This window comes from Hydractinia symbiolongicarpus, chromosome 15, assembly GCF_029227915.1.
Source record: "Hydractinia symbiolongicarpus strain clone_291-10 chromosome 15, HSymV2.1, whole genome shotgun sequence".
Classification (NCBI taxonomy): Eukaryota; Metazoa; Cnidaria; class Hydrozoa; order Anthoathecata; family Hydractiniidae; genus Hydractinia; species Hydractinia symbiolongicarpus.
The window spans coordinates 4,073,460-4,092,964 of NC_079889.1; the positions used below are offsets into that span (position 1 = coordinate 4,073,460).

The 19,505-nt window shown below is 33.2% G+C and overlaps 2 protein-coding genes across 2 annotated transcripts; both read right to left on the bottom strand.

Annotated features, from left to right (window-relative positions):
- Window positions 1-218: 218 nt before the first annotated feature.
- On the bottom strand, window positions 219-7,373 carry LOC130628880 (neurocalcin-delta-like). The gene is made up of 3 exons (XM_057441919.1): window positions 7,109-7,373; window positions 5,736-6,281; window positions 219-902 (listed from the first exon to the last, which is right to left on the bottom strand). The coding sequence occupies exons 2-3, from the start codon at window positions 5,974-5,976 to the stop codon at window positions 592-594; spliced, it is 552 nt and encodes a 183-aa protein (XP_057297902.1). The 5' UTR covers window positions 5,977-6,281; window positions 7,109-7,373; the 3' UTR covers window positions 219-591.
- Window positions 7,374-15,011: 7,638 nt separating this feature from the next.
- On the bottom strand, window positions 15,012-18,676 carry LOC130629187 (transcription factor Sox-14-like). The gene is made up of 3 exons (XM_057442318.1): window positions 18,463-18,676; window positions 16,988-17,282; window positions 15,012-16,629 (listed from the first exon to the last, which is right to left on the bottom strand). Exons 2-3 carry the CDS (start codon window positions 17,264-17,266, stop codon window positions 16,003-16,005), a joined length of 906 nt encoding a protein of 301 aa, XP_057298301.1. The 5' UTR covers window positions 17,267-17,282; window positions 18,463-18,676; the 3' UTR covers window positions 15,012-16,002.
- Between the last annotated feature and the right edge of the window lie 829 nt (window positions 18,677-19,505).

Sequence of the window (19,505 nt, forward strand, 5' to 3'; positions counted from 1 at the left end):
GCGGGATTTTTGCTTTTTTGATAAGAGAGATGCAAAAAATACCCTGGTATCGTTAACCTGAATTTCAATAATGATTATTACTTTTTTCCTTAATCAGAACTTTTGCAGGTCAAAATAAAAATGGCGCATGGAGTCGTGGTTGATTAAATTTATGAAAAAAGAACTTTATAAAGCAAGCCAGATTTACGGAAAAAAAGAAAACAAAAGAAAACAACAGCTTCTATGTAAATCATCTTTGTTAAAGTCATACGAATGTTTTTTAAACATTTCTCTTGGTGACAGTCAACTGTTCACAACGTATTTCGTCTTCGATGATAAGAGCTGATGCATTAAATATATCAGCAGCATCAGTATTTATAATTGCATTTTATTCAGGAATTATACCTTACTGACACTTTGCTCATCACGAAAAAACTAGAAATATTTTAGAAATAAAATTAAAATGTAAGAATGACTCGCTACTCTTTTCCCAAAGAAATTTTACCAAAAAAAAAAATATTAATGGCAAAGCGTTTTAAGTATAACCCCTTCCCCCCACCCCCCACCCTAACCCTAACTGTGTAGAGAATTATAGTGAAAACAACGTTTCTATTACTGTATATAGTCGGTTAATAATCTCATAAACATTGGATTTGATTTTGAACCTCTTATAAATTCATCCACTGTTAAGGTACCATCTTGATTATTATCGTAAAAATGAAATATCTGCTCTATTTTGTCGCTGTTTAAGTTCTTATCTTTAGCGTTGACTAAGGCTTGTACACTATTTACGATGTTTCCAACCTCTGCAATCGACACACGCCCATCCCCGTTGACGTCATACATATTAAAGGCCCAATGCAATTTCTCCTCGATGCTTCCGCGAGTGGTGAGGGATAGCGAGCAAATGAACTCTCGAAAATCTATAACAAAATAAACAATTAAAAGCTGTTAACTCGTCGAAATTGACGTTGAAATTTCAACGGCGATTTAGGTATTGTAAACAGTTTATGCGTTCTGTATCATAAAATGATTTCAGCAGCCATATTTTGCACAAGCATACAAAATACGGAACTAGGCTGGACACCTAACCATGCATGTCGCGATTCGACTTTCATACATACTTTATGAAGTTATAGCACACACTCTACATCCATATTGCAGACAAAGTACATCTATTAGTAAAGTAAACTTGTTGTCTCCTAATGTACATATGCAATACTTTGCTAGCCATTTTGAGTAAATAAATAAACTTATGTTTTACTGCAAGGACCGGAATTCGTACTGAGTCATAAGGTCATAAGGGACCAATGTTTAATTTGTGCTGACAAGACAACATCAAAATACTGCCTTTTCTTTACCTAATTTCTCTTTCAGGCCACGAATTGTCCTAAAAAGAAAGCTGCTTTATTTTTGACAAATAGCCAAATAATTCAGCTTCAAATTCATCTTCTTACAATTAAAATGTACCGAGCTTAGTTAATCTTAGTTATTTAAACAGCTAAGGACATTGTCAACAGGGTTTTCATAATCTTGTGCGCTGCAACTATCAATTTTGGTATTATAAAACTCTATAATGCACAATGTGATAGGATTAAACTAGTAACAGTAAATTGGTGCAAAAAATGTTGTTGTTTTTACTTCTGACAGTTTCAGTTGACTTACATTGTTTCAAAACTCAAAAGCATTCAAATTCTGATAAAAATACGGATTTAAGAACATTAATCAATTCTAACACTATGGTGTGAACGCTTTAAGGGTTGTTTATGAGCAAATTTGTGAAAAGATATGATGATTATGCTAATTTTCGTGCGGTTTCTTTACCGTTTTAATTTACTGATTTTATTGTAATAACAATTCTATTATAATTAATAAAAATATTTCCGTCAACAAGAATTTGTTTTCTTTTTTTTATCACGCTAAATCAATTCTAAGTAAGTATTCCCTATAGACAGAAAAAATCTGTTTAAAAGACAATTATTTACAAAATCAGTGGAAAATGGATTTTTTTGACGTAGTAATTAAAAGACTCAGGGGAGAGAAGAGTTTTAACATAAATAGAGAACACTAGGGTAAAATAATAAAAAATTTAGAAAAAGGTTGTAATATGAATTAGTCACAACTCGAAAACTCATTTATTTAGTGATCAGTTTAAAAGGGTTATTAATTAAAACTATTGTAAACGCAGGCCTCAAACTTTTTTTATCCAGGAACGAGTTAATAGCATACATCTTTTAACTCCTAAAGCACTATTTCAGCAAAATGGGGGCGAATACATGGACCACCTTTACTTCTGACGTTTAGTTGACATAAAAAGTGTTCGTTCAAGAAAGTGAATGAATTGAGTTGTCCTAAGGGCGCCTAATATAACCCCTGTAAATTTTGTCCTTAACAATCAATAGAAGCTGATTGTTTGTTGAATGAAAAAAGGTCTGTTCTCAGACGAAGCCAAACTTTATGGGTTAAGGCATCATTTGACACCTATGCAGAAACTTGTGCATAGTGGAGACTTATTGATTCAGTTGATCTTTCTATGTTTAGCAAGAGTAGTGCATCTGTTGCGAAGGAATGCAATGAAATTCTTTCGTAGAAGTTTTTAATATTTAGGTTGTTATGTAATTTTGTCTTCGTTCGTATGTCCACGTGAAATAAATTATTTTACGTTCTTCTGTATCATTTATAGAATATTAAAGAAAATATTTACCCTAATATTTGAGAATGGCATTTTTGTTGTTTTCGAGTGTATAACAATGGAAACTGATAATAAAAATAGATATTAGATTAAAAGTTTATTTGATTCTAACTTATATTAATTTTGTTACTAATAATAATTTACAAATTAAGTATTTGAATTATTTATAGATAAACTTGTTTAAAATTCCTAATAATCTTTTTCTCTTTAAAACCTGTAAGCTCCCATATTTATGGTAGAAAGTGAGTCATGAGCTGAAAGTAGACTTTCTATGCCAAAAGGATATTTTGATTTTGGCATTCACATTTATGACGCTGTTGGCCAGCGCTAGACTAAACACGGATGTATTCTTTTTTATAAAAACGCTGCCATTTCTACTGAGTCTTCAAAAGTAATAATCTCTGAGAGTAAATATATTCCCGAAACATTAGAATAAAAAATTTTTTTAGTCTGACGTGACGCTTCTTGTCATTGTGACTCGGTTAACAAGTAGTCAAAATCAATCAGACAAAAAATTACATCTTTTTTATGCTATCAAGTAATTTACATATATAAAATGTTTACAACCGTTTTTTCTTATCTCAAAATTTATAATCTACCATTTTAATTAATTTTCGGGTACGGAAATATACGATGATCTTGCGGTAAGACGATGTCCCTTTCGTCACTATTCAGAGGGGGAGCGGGAGCGGGGTGGCCTAGCATTGTTTCTCATCCTGCTATACGGAGCCCCTAGAAGGCTGGATCTGTAAAGGAAGTTTAACTTCCTTAGAACTCAGTACAATGTAAGAAATTATGGATAGTTAAATTAGTTGCCTTAACCTCCTTGGCTAAAGTAAAACGGACAATTAACCAAAAATGTCATGCATAGGGTGAAATTAAAGCCATCTTCAATCAAATTTTTAAATTCTAACTTAGTATTTTATGAAAGGAAACTCTGAAAACGCTGCCGTGGAAAATGACCATGTTGAATGAGGGCCCTTGTCATTCCAGCTGCAAGCAGTAAAATTTGTAATGAAACTACTAATTTGTTGTTTTAAGCTACGGCAAGTCTCACCGGGATACATCCATCTTTTTGCAGGACCTATTTCACGTAAAGGAAGGTAGTTGAGCCGATTATGGTTATCTTCTTATCGAAATAAAATCCATCCCAATGTTTCATAGCTATTGCACATTGATTAAAGAATACATTCCATATTTTAATTCCATGTTTATTCACTGCGACAATACGTTATTGTTTATAAAGAAATAGACAAAGTAAAAAAAAAATGGGAGGGTTTAAAACAAATTTTTAATTTATCAGTTTAACAAACTCATCTCAAGATGTTGGATAAAACCCTTTAAATAATCATGTTGTCATAAATTTTTATAGTCCCCCTTCTTTTTGTATTGTTGGTTGGAGACATACTAACTACATAGAAAATAGGCGAATATTGGAAATGTATATATTGCTTTTTTATTTGTATAAATATGTATGCATATTCCATATTTTGGAAATGTTTGCTTTAATACTTGATAAGAGCCATAATATATTTGTACGCAAAATAAAGAACTGGTTAAAAATTCTCAAAGCTGAAATACTTCATACTAGAACTTTGAAGCGTACGGGGGCTCGCAATTAAAATGGCGTTAGTCATATTTTACGATTTTTGCGATTTTTTAAATTTGTATTTTGTTTTTTATAACACATGTATTTTTTAAAAAAATTTAACCATAAGTATTATTTTTAATTGATGAATAGAAACAAATAGCATACTAACATATAACAAAACGAAATATATCACCCCCGGTTTTTAAGGACTTATTAATATCAAAGAAGCCGCCGCTACCATTTTCCGTGGCAGACAGGCAGATGTATACAGGTATTAAAACATAGAACCTTTAAATTTACCCGCCGCAACAAAGTGGATAAAAATATATCGCATTTGATATTTGTGTTACGTAGCACGTCTCTCTAACTCAGCGAGGGGTCCGCGCAGAGACAGACTAAATGCGGCTATTATTAAGGAAGATTTAATTTATTAGTGTAAATCATGACAGAATGTCTGCAAGTCTTTCATCATATCAAAAATTGGATTTTCCAACAAAAACAGGAACAAAATATTGTAAAATCGATTGAAATATTCTCTTGTATGAAGTCATTTACAATTCTCTGCATTAAGTTTAAATTCCTAAAAAAGTATAATTTGATTCGTCTAAAAAGAGACCACATATACCTTTGAGTTAGCACAATTTTTGCCCACTGATTTTAAAATATCCATTACCATTACTTCCAACAGAGGGACTTAGTGAGATTATATATAAAGCTAAACAATTTCCAAGTAAACAAGTAACTAAAATTTTCTTTTTACCTTCATAATTGCGTTTTAATTTGGGTACTACTATTAGATTCGCTTAAGTAAGACTTTTTTTACTGCAGTTTTTTAGCATACATAATGTTGAGTTCACTCTGTGCTGTTGATTAACCCTTAAAATACGAGTTCCGAAAATATACGGGCAAAGACGGCCACACTGTCGGGCATGGTGAACTCATGTAAACCAGGTTGTCCTTAAACGTTCCCCACGTTATATTTTAGAAGGAGGATGAAATGGGCTACCCAACTGTACCAAATATAAACCGTCTAGGTCTTGATCGTGATCCTTAGCCACAAAATGCTACTCAGGTTTCGAGAAGCTGATTGTGTGTTGACTAAAAATGTTATTATTATATTACTGAAATTATTTACCGAGATCTTCAATTCCCATTTGTACTGCTATCAATGAGAGTCCTGTAAAGGGGGTCCTAGTGCATTTAAAGCTCCGATTTAAGCTACGAAAGTCGTGCAAGCACAGCAATCGCTCAACTAGACAATCGCCTAAGATATTCAATCCTACTCTCATTCTGAGTGCTGAGCGGAATGGATAGATTCACACTTTCAGAGTCTCTGACATGACTCGGCCGGGGTTTGATCCCAAGACCTCCCGCACTGGAAGGGAATGTTCTACCACAAGGCTACCAGTGTGTATTGCCGGTAAGTCTCGAAACAACAAAGAAACAGAGTATAACTAAACAAAAATTATTTACCTATTCGGTTATCGTGATTAACATCGAAGACTCTAAACACGTGCTCGGAGAATGTATTGCAGTCGCCTTTTTTGTAATAGTCGCGATATACTTTTGTGAATTGCTCCTTGGTCATATACCCTGTGGGATAATCTGTAATGAACTTCTCAAACAACAATTTCAACTCTTCACGTGTGAACACTGTTCGTTTCGTTAAATCTTCGATTTGTGTGGGTGCGAGTTTCGGATGATTTTGACCCATGATTTGTAATTTCTTTTTCACTAAGTTTCTGTGTAGATGATTCAATTTTATAGAATTGGTAATATTAAAGCATCTCACAGCGAATGAATTTGTGGGTATATACTAAATACAAATGTCTTTTGCTGGCTTTATGACGCGAATGATCGCTATCTCTCAATATGTTCTTTCTTTTTGCACACTTTAAATTTCATCAGTAAAATACGCTTTAATATAAAATGACCCAATCAGCGCGAATACAACAACAAAAACATTAACAAGAAGCTTTCAATTAACCTTATTTGATCTATTTGACGTTCGTATTTACTCTAAATAAAAATAAAATATTAATAGAAAGGGAACTAATTTATAATCAATCTACATGATCTAAAGAATGGTTTAATTTTTTTGGCTAGGAGTACACAGTTATTCTAACGTGCAGATCCAAAAGAAGGTCTTGATTCTAACTAGCTAACTTTACAAAGGTGTTTTGTAAATAATCGTCAAATCAAAAAAATATGCTAAGGTTAGGTAATCACATTATCAGCTTTTCCTAGAAGAAGGAAACATATACAACTTCCTTCTTCTTCGACTAACGCAATTCCAAAGATATGCCATGTGGTACTATATGAAGCTTCAAAGCCTGTTATTTTTGTACAATTAAATCACAAAACCCTTTAGAATTGACATCTGGTATAGATTTCAACTTCCTTATTTTTTTACCAAGGCTTGACTCACAAATCAGGAAGCGTACGATAAACGCTAATCCAAAGTTACGAAGGAGGAGGGTTCAGTTCTATGACGTTTAAATATGTCATATTGTGTGGAACTTGGATGTTTTTGAAGAGTAAAAAGTATTTAAGCGAATTTGTCGATTACATTCTTCATAGGAGCGTATATCCGAGTGATTGCGGCTTTAGGGATTGAAAATACTCAAGTATTTTAAAGCTTAGGGTACGGGAAAAGGGGGTAAAATCGTGCACCGTTGGATTTGTGAGTCATACTTTAACTTTCAAGGCAGTATTTTTATTCTGGAAAAACAATAAATTTATAGAAACGTAAATTCTATGCCATACAGTATGCTATAAGATTTTTTGTTTAAATACAAATGCACAATACTAAGTCTGTCAACAAAAATATAAACTTTGCCTTTTACCTTCAGTCAAAAAATTTACAGATATTAAAACGTTGCCACAAAACTTCAACGCAAAACCAAAAATATACATATATAAAGACACAATTAAAATATCCTCGCCTTTAATACAACGCTCTTCAAAAGTCAAAATTCTTCTTCTTTTATTTAATTTCTTTTTCTTCTTGTAATACATTATTTATGCAGAAAAAGTATCTAGGATGGAGAGCAAACGCATCTGTATGAGTTGATAGATAGAAGTGTTTTTGTTCAAATCTTGCCTTTTGATTTTGTGTTTGCAATTTTTCAGAAGTCTGTAAATGATAAATTTTTAATACTAGGCGAACTTATGCAAAGAATAATATTCCTTTTTTTTCGCATCTATAAGTCTTTGTTCTTCTTTGTCGAGTTAACAGTTTTATTTGATTGGCTTTAATAAAAGATCAAAAAAATTAATCGCTATTTTTATTTTTATTTGTTTTAATTTTATTTTTTATTCTAGTTATAAAAGTAATTTGAAATTTCACATGATCTTGTTATGTTATATTTTATTGTCCACAATTAAAGAAAGCTGGAAAAATTTGCTATTTTTATAATATCTTTTTGGTTCTTAGTGTTGTGGCCAATGCTAAGACCTGTACAACCTTGCCCAATATGACTGTAGACAAAACAGTAAATTTTGATGTTTATCCCACAAGTAATTATGTAGGTTTTTGCTAACATACGCATTTGAAACATTCCAAAGTTCACATTTCAATACTCAAAGAGGAATTAGTACTCAGAATTATAGGTTAGATCGAACCCTTAAAATGTGCTAACTGTTGCTGACGTCAGCAACAGTTAGCACTTGCGTGCTACGAAATGGATTATTTTGTAACGCACGCATGTCAAAGCATATATAGCAGTTTCAAACACTGTTTGCCTGGCCTAGACATGTGCGAATTAAATTGACTTAAAGCCATACTTGTATAGAAGAGCTGCCTAAATGTTCTAATGCTGTCCAGTATTTTAGTACTGATCATTGTAATATATACAGTAAAATTAAGCGTTTTGTACTATTTATTTATAAAACTGGGAATGTTTATCGTATGAAATTTAAAATTGTCCATTTAGTTAATTAAACAATCTGGTTAAGTAAGTAGCCACAAAATCAACTTTCATTCTAAAAAGTTAGCATATAGATTGCAGAATGAAGTGAAACAAATTGATTTTATTTTTATCGCTACCTCTTTATGTGTTTTTAGGATTAGGATTGTATTGTGTAAAACAAGTTAAAATAGTCTAATTTTGTGATATTGAAATAATTAGGTACAATGTTGAAATAATTAGGTACAATGTTGAAGTAATTATGTACATTGTTGAAATATTTTGTGTGATATTGAAATAATTAGGTACAATGTTGAAATAATTATGGATAATGTAAAATAATTATGCATCATATTGAAATAATTATGTACTTTCCTTTTTTTCATGTCAAGTGGATCGCATCACAATTCTAATCTTTTAACGTATAGCTAAAAACATTTAGTTTTAAGTGTTTTGGTATGTTAAACAGTTGTAATTTAAAACTAATCGTTGCCAATGTGTTTTCACTATCTAAAAAGTTATTTGATAGCCGCGACATATGCCCGTTTTTACTAGCACATATAATACTGCGTTTACACTTGAGCAAATTTATCCGGATGAATGAACTAATATACTTAAAATAGAAATGTTTATGGATTGCGTTTGCACACTAGATTTTGCAAATTTAAAAATAAATAAAGAAGAGTAAAAGAAAAAACGAAAAAAATTCTGAGAATAATTTATGATAATTTAAAAACTAAGCAGAAGTCGTTCGGCTACTGAACAGGGAGAAACACGGGTACAACAAATACTTTCTAAACATTCTGCGACAGTTAAGAGTGTGTCTCCTCTCGTACACACACAGAAAACTGATAATACAGGTTACATCAGATATATATTTTTTAAAATGAGATCAAAAATCATAAAGAATTAAAGTTGTAAAAAAGAAACAAAAGACCTGCATTATAACCTGCATTATAACCTGCATTACAACCTGCATTATAACCTGCATTATAACCGGCATTATAACTTGCATTATAACCTTATAAACATGGAAGCAAATCTCTATTCTAATACCTATTAAACTTATTTTATCAACATCCTATCCTTGGCAGAAAATAAACGAAGCCATAAGATAAAGACGTAAATGACGTGAGTATTGAATAGAGAATTTCAATGGCGCGTGGCCTTGTGGTTATGGAGTTCGCTTCGTAATCACAAGGTCCGTGGTTCGGTCCACAGCGCGGGCATGTTTAGCAAGTGCCTTTGCCACAGCTACGGGTCAACCCATACCATGTGAGGGAAATTGGGTAGGTATTGCCGGTGTATACTTAATGTATACATTCAGAACACAGGACCCACATTGATAACAGTGTTTCCAACACTGAAGTGGCTATCCTGTATAAATATTCGGAATAATAATAATAATAATGATGAGATGTTGGAGACAAACTATCATACGTCATTTCATCCGCGTTTACGCAGTATGGTTCAGTATGGCATCATGTTTATATAAAACATGAACCATGTTTATATAAAACATGAACATGTTTTAGATGCAAATAACTATACATGTGTCAAGGCAACTGCACTTCAGCATATTTTAAGGGTTATTTTTATATGCGCTCTTCAACGCAGAGGGTTACTTCATTGATGAAGAAGAACGTAGTGAATGTCAAAAATAGACGTCTTCGGAGAGTTTGAAATCTATATTATAATACCCGTATACGTCTGGTCCGTCCGTCCGTTTGTCTGTCACGCAAAATGGTAGCTTAGCTGTGTAGGTAGCGAAACGCACGCAGTGCGGTATAAAAAGGACGGGCGAGCGCTTGGATTTTTCCACGGGCTAACGACTAGTATTTAAAAATATAGAAGCATTCAACAAGCTTTAACTTGACTTCATATATGTGTTTTTCATTAAGCAGGCCCGGCGAAGCAATTGTGAAATTGGAGGGGGTAAATTATTTAGAATTAAAGGAGGCCCGACCATGGTTGGGGCTGACGGGCTAAGAAAATGTTTAAACTTTCGTCCCCCTAGATTGGCTAAAACATGCTTCAAATTCCGAAATACTGCACTCAAAAGCCTTCACAAAATGCAGGAGATTATATATAGAAATATAAAAACGCCATATTTTATGTAAGAAATCTCTATTATAATACCCGTATACGTCTGTCCGTCTGTCACGCAAAATAGTAGCTTAGCTGCGCAAGTATAAAAAGGACGAGCGAACCCGTGGATTTTTCCACGGGCTAACGACTAGTATTTTCGAGATAAGCAATTGTAACATCAAAGCAAAATAAAGATAATGCAAAGAAATGCTCCGAATACTCGTTTCTGTTGTCGTCCGGTTGAACAAATGCGTTAACAATTTTAAACAGGTCTAGTATGTCATTTCATATCTTTTTGGAAATTGAGAATCGATATGGAGTTAAAAACGAGCTGGAGTTATTGTTGATCTCATACAGAGCATAGATATGTATTGATCAATTAATAATTGATTAAAACACATGATAAATTTATTAAAAAAAAATCACTTCTTGGCAAAAAAGTGAAGGGGGCAAGTATAGGCAGCAACAGGCAAGCGGGCAGCACCAGTTGGTGATATAACCAATAGACACTGAAAACAAAGGTAAAAATGAAAAAAGCTAACGTACGTTGACTTCTTCTGGCATGGATATGAAATATCCTCGCAGGGGGTCCTTGCCAATATTCATCCTAATCGCATTAGGATAGTGACGCGAAATTAGCGCGAAATTAGCGCGCAAAAAGTCGATGCGCAAAAATGAATCATCTAATTTTATAAACTGGATTTCTCCCAGTTAAAAATGTGATACATAGTTGAAACAGATGAAAACGGATTAAACATTCTAGTTTTCAAAACATTACATTTTTGTTTGATTTATTCAAGTGTTTTTGATCGTAGTCAACTTTTGTGTTGTATGCGCCAACTTGATTTTTATTAAGCCAGATCTTCTGGATTGTGACTGCCTGTAGCGAGCATAGCGTACTTAATGAGAATGAACAGCCAAAGTATTTCTGGCGGTAACAGTAGGTACGCCTTTTGTTTTAACATAAACTCAAACGTTTAAACCATATCGGTTCGATGTATTTCTGGTAATAGGATACATTAGGAACGAAAATTATCGGACGGAAAAACTTTCGGATTTTTTGTTGTCCGAAAATTTTGGTTTTCCTAATTTTTTTTTTAAAAAAGGACCAGTGCATAGAAATCGTATATAGGGTAATCATAAAATCAATAAAAACTGCACTTTTTGAACTTTTTATTTTTGTTATTTTCACATTTGGCTGAGGCTCTATCCATAAAGTTGGATCCTGAAGACCCTTTCTTAGATCTTCATTGAATACACTATAAATGCTTCTAGCCTTCTTTTTGTGTCATTTTCCGTAATCATTACTTTTAAAATTTGGTTAAAACTCGTTCTAAAGACATACACACACATTCTTTCGCTTTATAAATCTTGTCCGAAAAATTTTCCGCTGAAATAAAAAATAATGTATAACACAATCACTCATCAATTTTGTTGTCATAAAATTGTGGGTAAGAAAACCCTAGGTAAGTGTTTTATGAATCAATAAACTTCAGATTTTAGCCAAAGTTTATATTGCAGTTAAAGGTGTAGCTACCTAAATGTATTTAGAATAAGAAAGATTATTTGAAAACTTTGTTGAAGCCAACCGATATTTAGCTACCTTGACTATTTAACTAGAGGTAGCTAATAGCTAGCTAGGAAGCAACAATTCCTGTTGTTGTTTTCTAAAAAATCTGATTAGTGAATATAACAAAAAAATAACAGTACAAAACACTACCAAGGTAAATAAATAAACTTAGATATAGCAATAAGTAGAGCTGGATAGGTATCTGGCTTTAGGATGCTCCCTCCTCAAAATCTACGTTTTTAGCTAGCCAGAATCTAAAAATTGGTTTGTTTAAGATTTATATATGGCAGAAGAACGACGATATATTTATCTTAACATGCAGAAACTTATAAAGAATAAATATTACAAAAATAAAGTAAAAGGTCACCAAAAAATGACTTACCAACCTCAACACCACAGTTTTCAAGATGGCTGTAGTCGCGCTGGCTCAGATCATTTTATATTCCTTCGTCAGCATGTCAGAATAACGAAGAATTTGCTAACTGGCTATTTATAAAAATAGGGCCTTGTGATTGGTCAACTACTGGCGAGCGGTAAAAAAACAATCCCGGTAAAAATTAAATTATGTGGGGATTTAAAATAAAGCTACGGCACAACCATTTAAACAGAATACGGCTATTATTAAATTGACTAGTCGTTAGACCGCGAAAATTCCACGCGAATTCGCCCGACTCAACAAGGTGGATAAAAATATATCGCATTTGCTTTTGAACCTTAAAGACTTCGTGCGTGGTTACCATGACCCACGGTTATTATAATGGAGACGGCACTAGTTGAAATCCCGTATCCCGTTGAAATTTTGTACTCCAGGCTTCCAATCTCCGCTTATCGTATTTTGGACCACTTTGTAGCACTTCGGCACTTATTTTGAACAGACAGACATAATAAGTGATCAGGAATACATAAACTGTTGTCATGGTCACTTATCGGTTAACAGATGGAAAAAAGAAATCTTCCAAATATTTATTTTTTGTTGGATAATCTGTGAAGGCGTAGGATGGATTTTTTTATCCTAAGTGTCGTCCAATGCAACAATCATTTGTGCTAAGTCTTGTGAAAATACGATGTCTATCGTATATAAGACATGCCTTCTATTACGTCAAGTCACTTCTGAGAGGGGGCTATAATGAGAAGGGGACTAGTATACAAGGGGTCTATTATTCTTAGAATGAGGTTTAGGAGGGGAAATAAAATAAAAATATAAGATATCACAAACTCTTTTTCCTTTTGCTGTCACTCTATATAATTTTTTTTACTCAGTATCAATGCTTGAGTCATTTTCTGAGTCTGTTAATTGTCAATTTCCCTGGCGCAGAGTTGTGAATGCCTGCGTCCTCAGTGAGTTTAAAAGGATTTCCAAGGTTCAGTTCTTATAGAATTTCTATTCTTGAGTTTCCCTGCACCCTGTTTGCATGGTTGCCCGTCCTTGATGCAGTGGATTTGATGATTATCTGTGTCATCCACCGGTAGTGTCAGTGTAGAGTATTTAAAGGAATCTAAAGTGATTTGTTTTTCTAGACTTTTTCATGATAATAAAATCCATTTGAAAACTTTCTTCTTAAAGGCGGCGCAGTTTTTCCGTTTCGCTACGTTAGTACTCTTCATTAGGAAACCGGTTGCCGTATTCTGCGGTACATTTAGCTTTAAAATCTTTGTTTCAACAAAGGTCTGACGCTTGTAAATATTTGTTACAACCACCGGAAATAACAACTTGTCTGATATAACATTGTCTACCATACGGCATTTAAAGGAATACCAAACCAATCGGATTCTAGACCCATCGAATAAAAGCAAACACTCCTAAAACATGTTCACTTTTGGATGAGCTCCTTGTTCATCCAAACATTTTGAATCGATGCTATAAAACATTAATTCTTGAACTCTTGATGCAAAGCTTGAACTTCTTTTACATCACTACGAAAGAAAAAGCACCAAAGGGCTTAAGCATAGTGCCATCACCTCTGACTGTTATTACACGGATCAAAGATCTTTTCATGTCCCGTATATTTTAGTAAAATTGTTTTTTTCCCTACTTGTTTAACCGTTTTCTCGGCAACCATATTAATCCAGACACTTGCTTCATCTACTGCAATTATATTGCCTGGAAAATATTGAAAGCGTTTATTTAAACGGTGAACCTGAAGGGTATACGATTTTAACCTGTCAATTAGGTGCGCAGTGTCATGCTGATCCACTGTTAGTTTTTGTCGCAGGGATAGTCAATTTGTCTTCATGAAGCTTTCAAACCATCCTCTGGAAGCAACAAAACCATTCCTTCTTTTCGTCATCGCCACAACTTTCATCATAAAACTTCTTTTTTTACACGTAGACGTTTAGATTTGATGGAGTATCCATTTCAAAACATTTTCATCTAATCCCTCCATTGCAAAGGACTTTTCTCCTCCTAAAATTATTTATTACACTTGCCTTTGATGTGGCTACCAACGGCTTTTGTTATGCCATAGTGGTGATATATATCTTAATCGAACTGTCTCGACTTCTTTTTACTCCCTTCAAGGCCCACAAAGATACACGATTGAAAGCAAAAGTTACAGGAAAAAGAAAGCGAGAATAGGAATTGTTGTCCTGTGTTTGTACATTCTTACTGCCGGTATTAGCAAGAAAGAAGCCAAGTTTTGAGAATTATGCAGAATGAAATAACGAAACTTAGAGAACGTTTTTTCATACTTTAAATTAACAATTAAAAAATACTATTTTATCGGCCAAATGATTCTGTAATTTATCGTATTGTAAGTAGAATAGCGCTTCAAGTTGAATTGTATTTTCCTACTCCTATTCCTAAGTTAATGGCGGTGCAAATCAACGACTTAAATTATACCGTTTCTAATATAAGACGGGTCTAGTATTAATTTGGTCCAATCTTGACAAGGGTCTACATTTAGAAGAGTATTATGCAACAGACCTCTATGAGGGGGCTACAATTACAAGTTGACCCATTATATCAGGGGGTCTCTTATGACAGGAAGCACGGCACTTCGTAACTTTTGGAAAAGTGCTTTTTTAGGCCTTTTTCCCCGTGGCCCCTATGGGGCCTGGCTGAATAGAATTTACATAGAGTTAACAAAGTCGTTGTCGAACTAATTCGAAAATAATCAAGAAATACACACCTCTTGCAAAAACATTTGCAAGTATTCCAAAAATTCGAGGAAAAAAATAAATAACTTTCAATACATTTATATATTTCCAAAAACTTTCGATTTTTTAAAGTGAAAATGTATATATACAGAAATTTAAAAAGATTTTATAATTATTTATATATGTGAAAGTCATTATTAATAAACGAAGTAAATAAATAAATTTCCATTCTAATATAATACAAACAAACGAGTTTAGCAATGGATAAAAAAACTATGTGCAAAAAATTCATATAAATGATTATTTTATGGTCTCGCTATGTGCGAAAAAAGTGTCCCCTACATAGCCTTGCCAGTGGGGTAGGCTATCAGGTGATCTTCGTGGTGACATTGACTGAGTTGCCTTATAAAATGGCTTGGTTTCCCTCACGCCAGTCATCTTTGAATAACCCCTCGAATTGCGACTTAGGCTTCAGTAACAAAAAGACTTTTTTACAAGTGGTTCTTGGTGAATAGTTTTTACTACTAAGTAAATCTTGCTTCTAATATAGCATTTTATTTGGCTATCTATAATATTTGCGGTACAAAAAAAGTAGCTTTTAAAACATACCTTTTCCCACGTCAAAAAAGCAACAATAAATTTTATTTTCATTAAGTTCGTCAAGTCTTATCAAAAATTTATCATTCAGTGGATAGTCAGTTTTTACAAAAATTCCAAGAGATATGAGTTGTAACAGATATTAAATCATTTAGAGTGATTATTTGATTTGCTTCGAATCACAAGAATTTCAAATATATAGAAGATTGAATAACTGAGAGTCCACTGTTATTTTACTGTAGAGAATTATTTAATATCAATATAATTCCAGTAATTTGTTAAGCAATTGCCAGCAATTCCAAATGTTCTATACACTAAAATAGATGCCCTTTGTTTTATTTTTAAGAAACATAAAAATGTAAAAAAAGAGCACCTGAGCTTCGATTGTGAATAAAAAATTAGTATATACAAAAGCAAAAAAGGTAAACAAGCATCTTAAACTAAATACGGAAAAAACTGATCCAAAAATCATTCCGATTCGCTAAAACTGATGATCCTTAAATAATGGAGGCATGTAATTACTTTGTGATGAATACAGACTGTTCTGAGAGCTGGGTCCACCCAAAGAAAGCGAGGAGTAATTGCTTGTTGCCGGAGAGAACATATTTGAACCGGGCGCGGTCATGTTGTAGTATGATTTCATGTCAGCTGGAAGAGCCATTGCGTTTAAATAGTTCAATGCTTTATTGGGATCTTGTAAAGGAACTTGATAACCATTGTCAGCAAAACCAGGCATTTTAAATGCATCACTTGGCATTTTACCATATCCGGATCCTGAGAATTGGTACGGTGGCAAAGCTGTTGCACCGGACGGGAAATTAATAGGCGGATAAACCGTTTGGCTTTGCGTAACTTTGCGCTTTCGTCTTCTAGGCTTGTAAGAATAATCTGGATATTTTTGGCTATGGATTGTACGAAGTCGTTTGCTTTCTTGAATGTATGGTGATTTTTCTTCTTCATTCATACGGCTCCATTCCGCTCCAAGCAATTTACTGATCTCACAATTCAACATGTTTGGATATTTTAGGGCCAGTTTTCTCCTTTCTGTTCTTGACCATACCATAAATGCATTCATTGGTCTTTTGACATGATCATCATCTTCTTCGGGCTATATAATATGAAACATTGAAGCTTCAATAAAATAAGAGAATATTACATAGAAGTTTTGTCAATGGGACAATAAGAAGCCAAACGAAAAATTACAAGTGATAAAACTATAAGCAAAACAAAATTATTTCAAAATTGCGAAAATTAAAAACAGATAAAGTGCCATAACTTTCACTTTTTTTATTTTCGTCTCCGAAATCAATTATTAAAGGTGTGTCTTCGCATTTTTAGCTGACTATTTACAACGTTTCTGAGTCATATTTAAGCTTTCTTCCACTCTTTAGTCACAGGGCTAGCTATTTAGTATATAGGACTAACTTATCATTATTATATACAACTAGCTGAGCAGTATATTTTACCTGTCCTTGACCAAGACTTTGTCCAGATTGCTGCGACCTAGGTTGCGGAGAATGGTGACTTGATTGATGGCTAGTTTGATGACTGGGTGGTGGTGGTGGTTGGGACGGAGGATAATTAGAGTTGGCATCGACTTGTACTAAACTAGGCACATCGTGTGCTTCCGTCTTAATAGATTGACTAGTTTCTTCTGACGAGGAGAGATTAACCAGCTTCGCTAACGCAGGGACATCTTCCTGGGCTTCGGAAGGAAGATAAGGTGAAGCAGTTGTTCGGAGCATATCACTAGCTACAATTCTATTAAAAGAAGAAAGTATAAATTACAAGGAAATATAGAATACTGCGTGTAGGCTATACGGGTTATAAGACTGTAGGTTGGCTAAGAAGTCTGTAAAGCCTTCCACTCTAGCGTGATCCCGCTCGAAAATAAAAAGTGGAGAAAGAGGAACATATTTTGCCTTCTGATTAGTGATTTCGATAGTTATCTTATCGTTTTAATTATTAATCAATCTTCAGGAGATTCAGTTTTCTATTCCATTTTTTTTTCTTATAGTTTTTATACTTTATGTTTTTGACTATCTTTTTTAACAAAGTTTGACAGAGAAGCAGAAATGGAAATTAGAATAACATAATTAATGGTAAAATTAAGCATGTTCATAATTTTTGTTAATATAGCAACATTGCAAAGTATAACTACGAACATTATATTAACAACGCCCAGATGAGGGTATCCATTACAGAAAAAGTGATGAATCATATTCAGGACAAATAAAATTAGGACTTTTTTGCGCGTGATGACTGTAAATATTTTAAATTAGATTTATTAGCAAAAAGAACAGAAAAATCGGTTTTTTTGTATTTATAGAAATACCAAACAGTGATTGTTCATGTTTTTTATTGTTTTCTAAAATTGTTATTTCGTTTATTTTATTTGATATATCCATTTTTTCTTTATCAGTTTTAAGTTTTACGTTTTGGTAAAAATAGCTAAAGCAAAAAAATAGGTTTAGAAGGAATGAACCAGTTTACCTATCTATTTTAAAGAGAAAAATTATTGTGGAAACATTGCTAAGTGTGACTCTCTGTTGGTTATTTTTATTTAGCTATATTTCTTTTCTTGCCGAAGAAAGCCAGAGTTTCAAAAAAGGAACAAACTAGGAACACTACACAGCTCTTGTTGACAATACAGCGAATATAAACCCGCCACATGACATCTATAAGGTTATTGGTAACTGCGAGAGTTTCATAAAATGATAAATAAATTCAATGTTCAATGATGCAAATCCATTGGAATATATGATGAAAAGATAAAGAGTGAATCCAATAAAAAATAATGAAACGTATATGAATGTTTGTGAAGTGTATGTGAATGGGTGAATACGAGAAAAGAAAAATAGATGAAATATATGTCTCTCTAATGTGATTTAATCATAATTCAATATAGACATGAAAGGGGAAATCATTCTATGATACTTACGGTATTTAGAAGCAGTCCTTCCACTTGAATAAAGTCACTGTTATTGTGAATGTGTAATTGATGTAAGATGACTTTTCCTATTTTGCTTCGAATGAATCTCCTTTTCTTTTGAATAACAATTTTGATCAATTCTTCTTCGTACATCTATTAATGTAGCTTTCACTCGAACTTGCTTAGTGGTTGAACCTCATTAATTATTTATGTGCATTTTTGCGCATAGATAACTCATAAGCCTGATATTTTGCCTGCGTTCAAAACATATTTCTAAGTGTTGCCTTATTTGATGAATATTAACACGGGGGGTTGGTTAGTAGAAGCAGATTCTCTTTCCGTGTCTTTTTATCGCGTGCTCTTTTCTAAAACAGTAAGATTACAGGAACTAATAAAACACAAATTTAAAAAATCATACATATTTACGCTAAAATTTCAAGCTTTACCAATTAAGCAACTTTTGTTGAAAAATTATTAGAATTTAAGAGTTTAAATTACCCCCGTAAAATTATTATGCCGAAAAATTGAATAGGAGCGTCCAAACCTGAATGTGCATACAGAGAATATTATTTAGGGCGTTGGAAATATTGTATAGGCTATTGAAGAACCGATCAAGAATTTATTTGAAATATCGTATAAACAATTTAATGTTTTGAAGCCAGCATTAAAAATTTAAACGCCGCTACCTTAGATCTTAAAAGTGGTGGTTTTTAAGCTAAAAAAACGCACGCTTTTAGTTGCTAAAATCTACACATTTTGCCACAATTTAATGCCTGCTAAGAGCTATTTCAATTCCTGAATGATGTCTTTTTTCCCCCATTTGCATTGCCTTGAAGAATTTTATAGTGCTCAGTGGTTAATCCCAATTGATTATCAACTTTAACACAACTAAAATTATGGTGTATTTAATGGGGAGAAAAAATTTAGAAAAATATTTTTTTAACATTAAAAGTGGGAGTGGCATCTATCGTTCAGCATTTTTCTCATTTTCGGTATACTTTTTCACAGTTATTTGCTCATGCTGTGCATAAGAAGAGTAAATGACGTGCGCT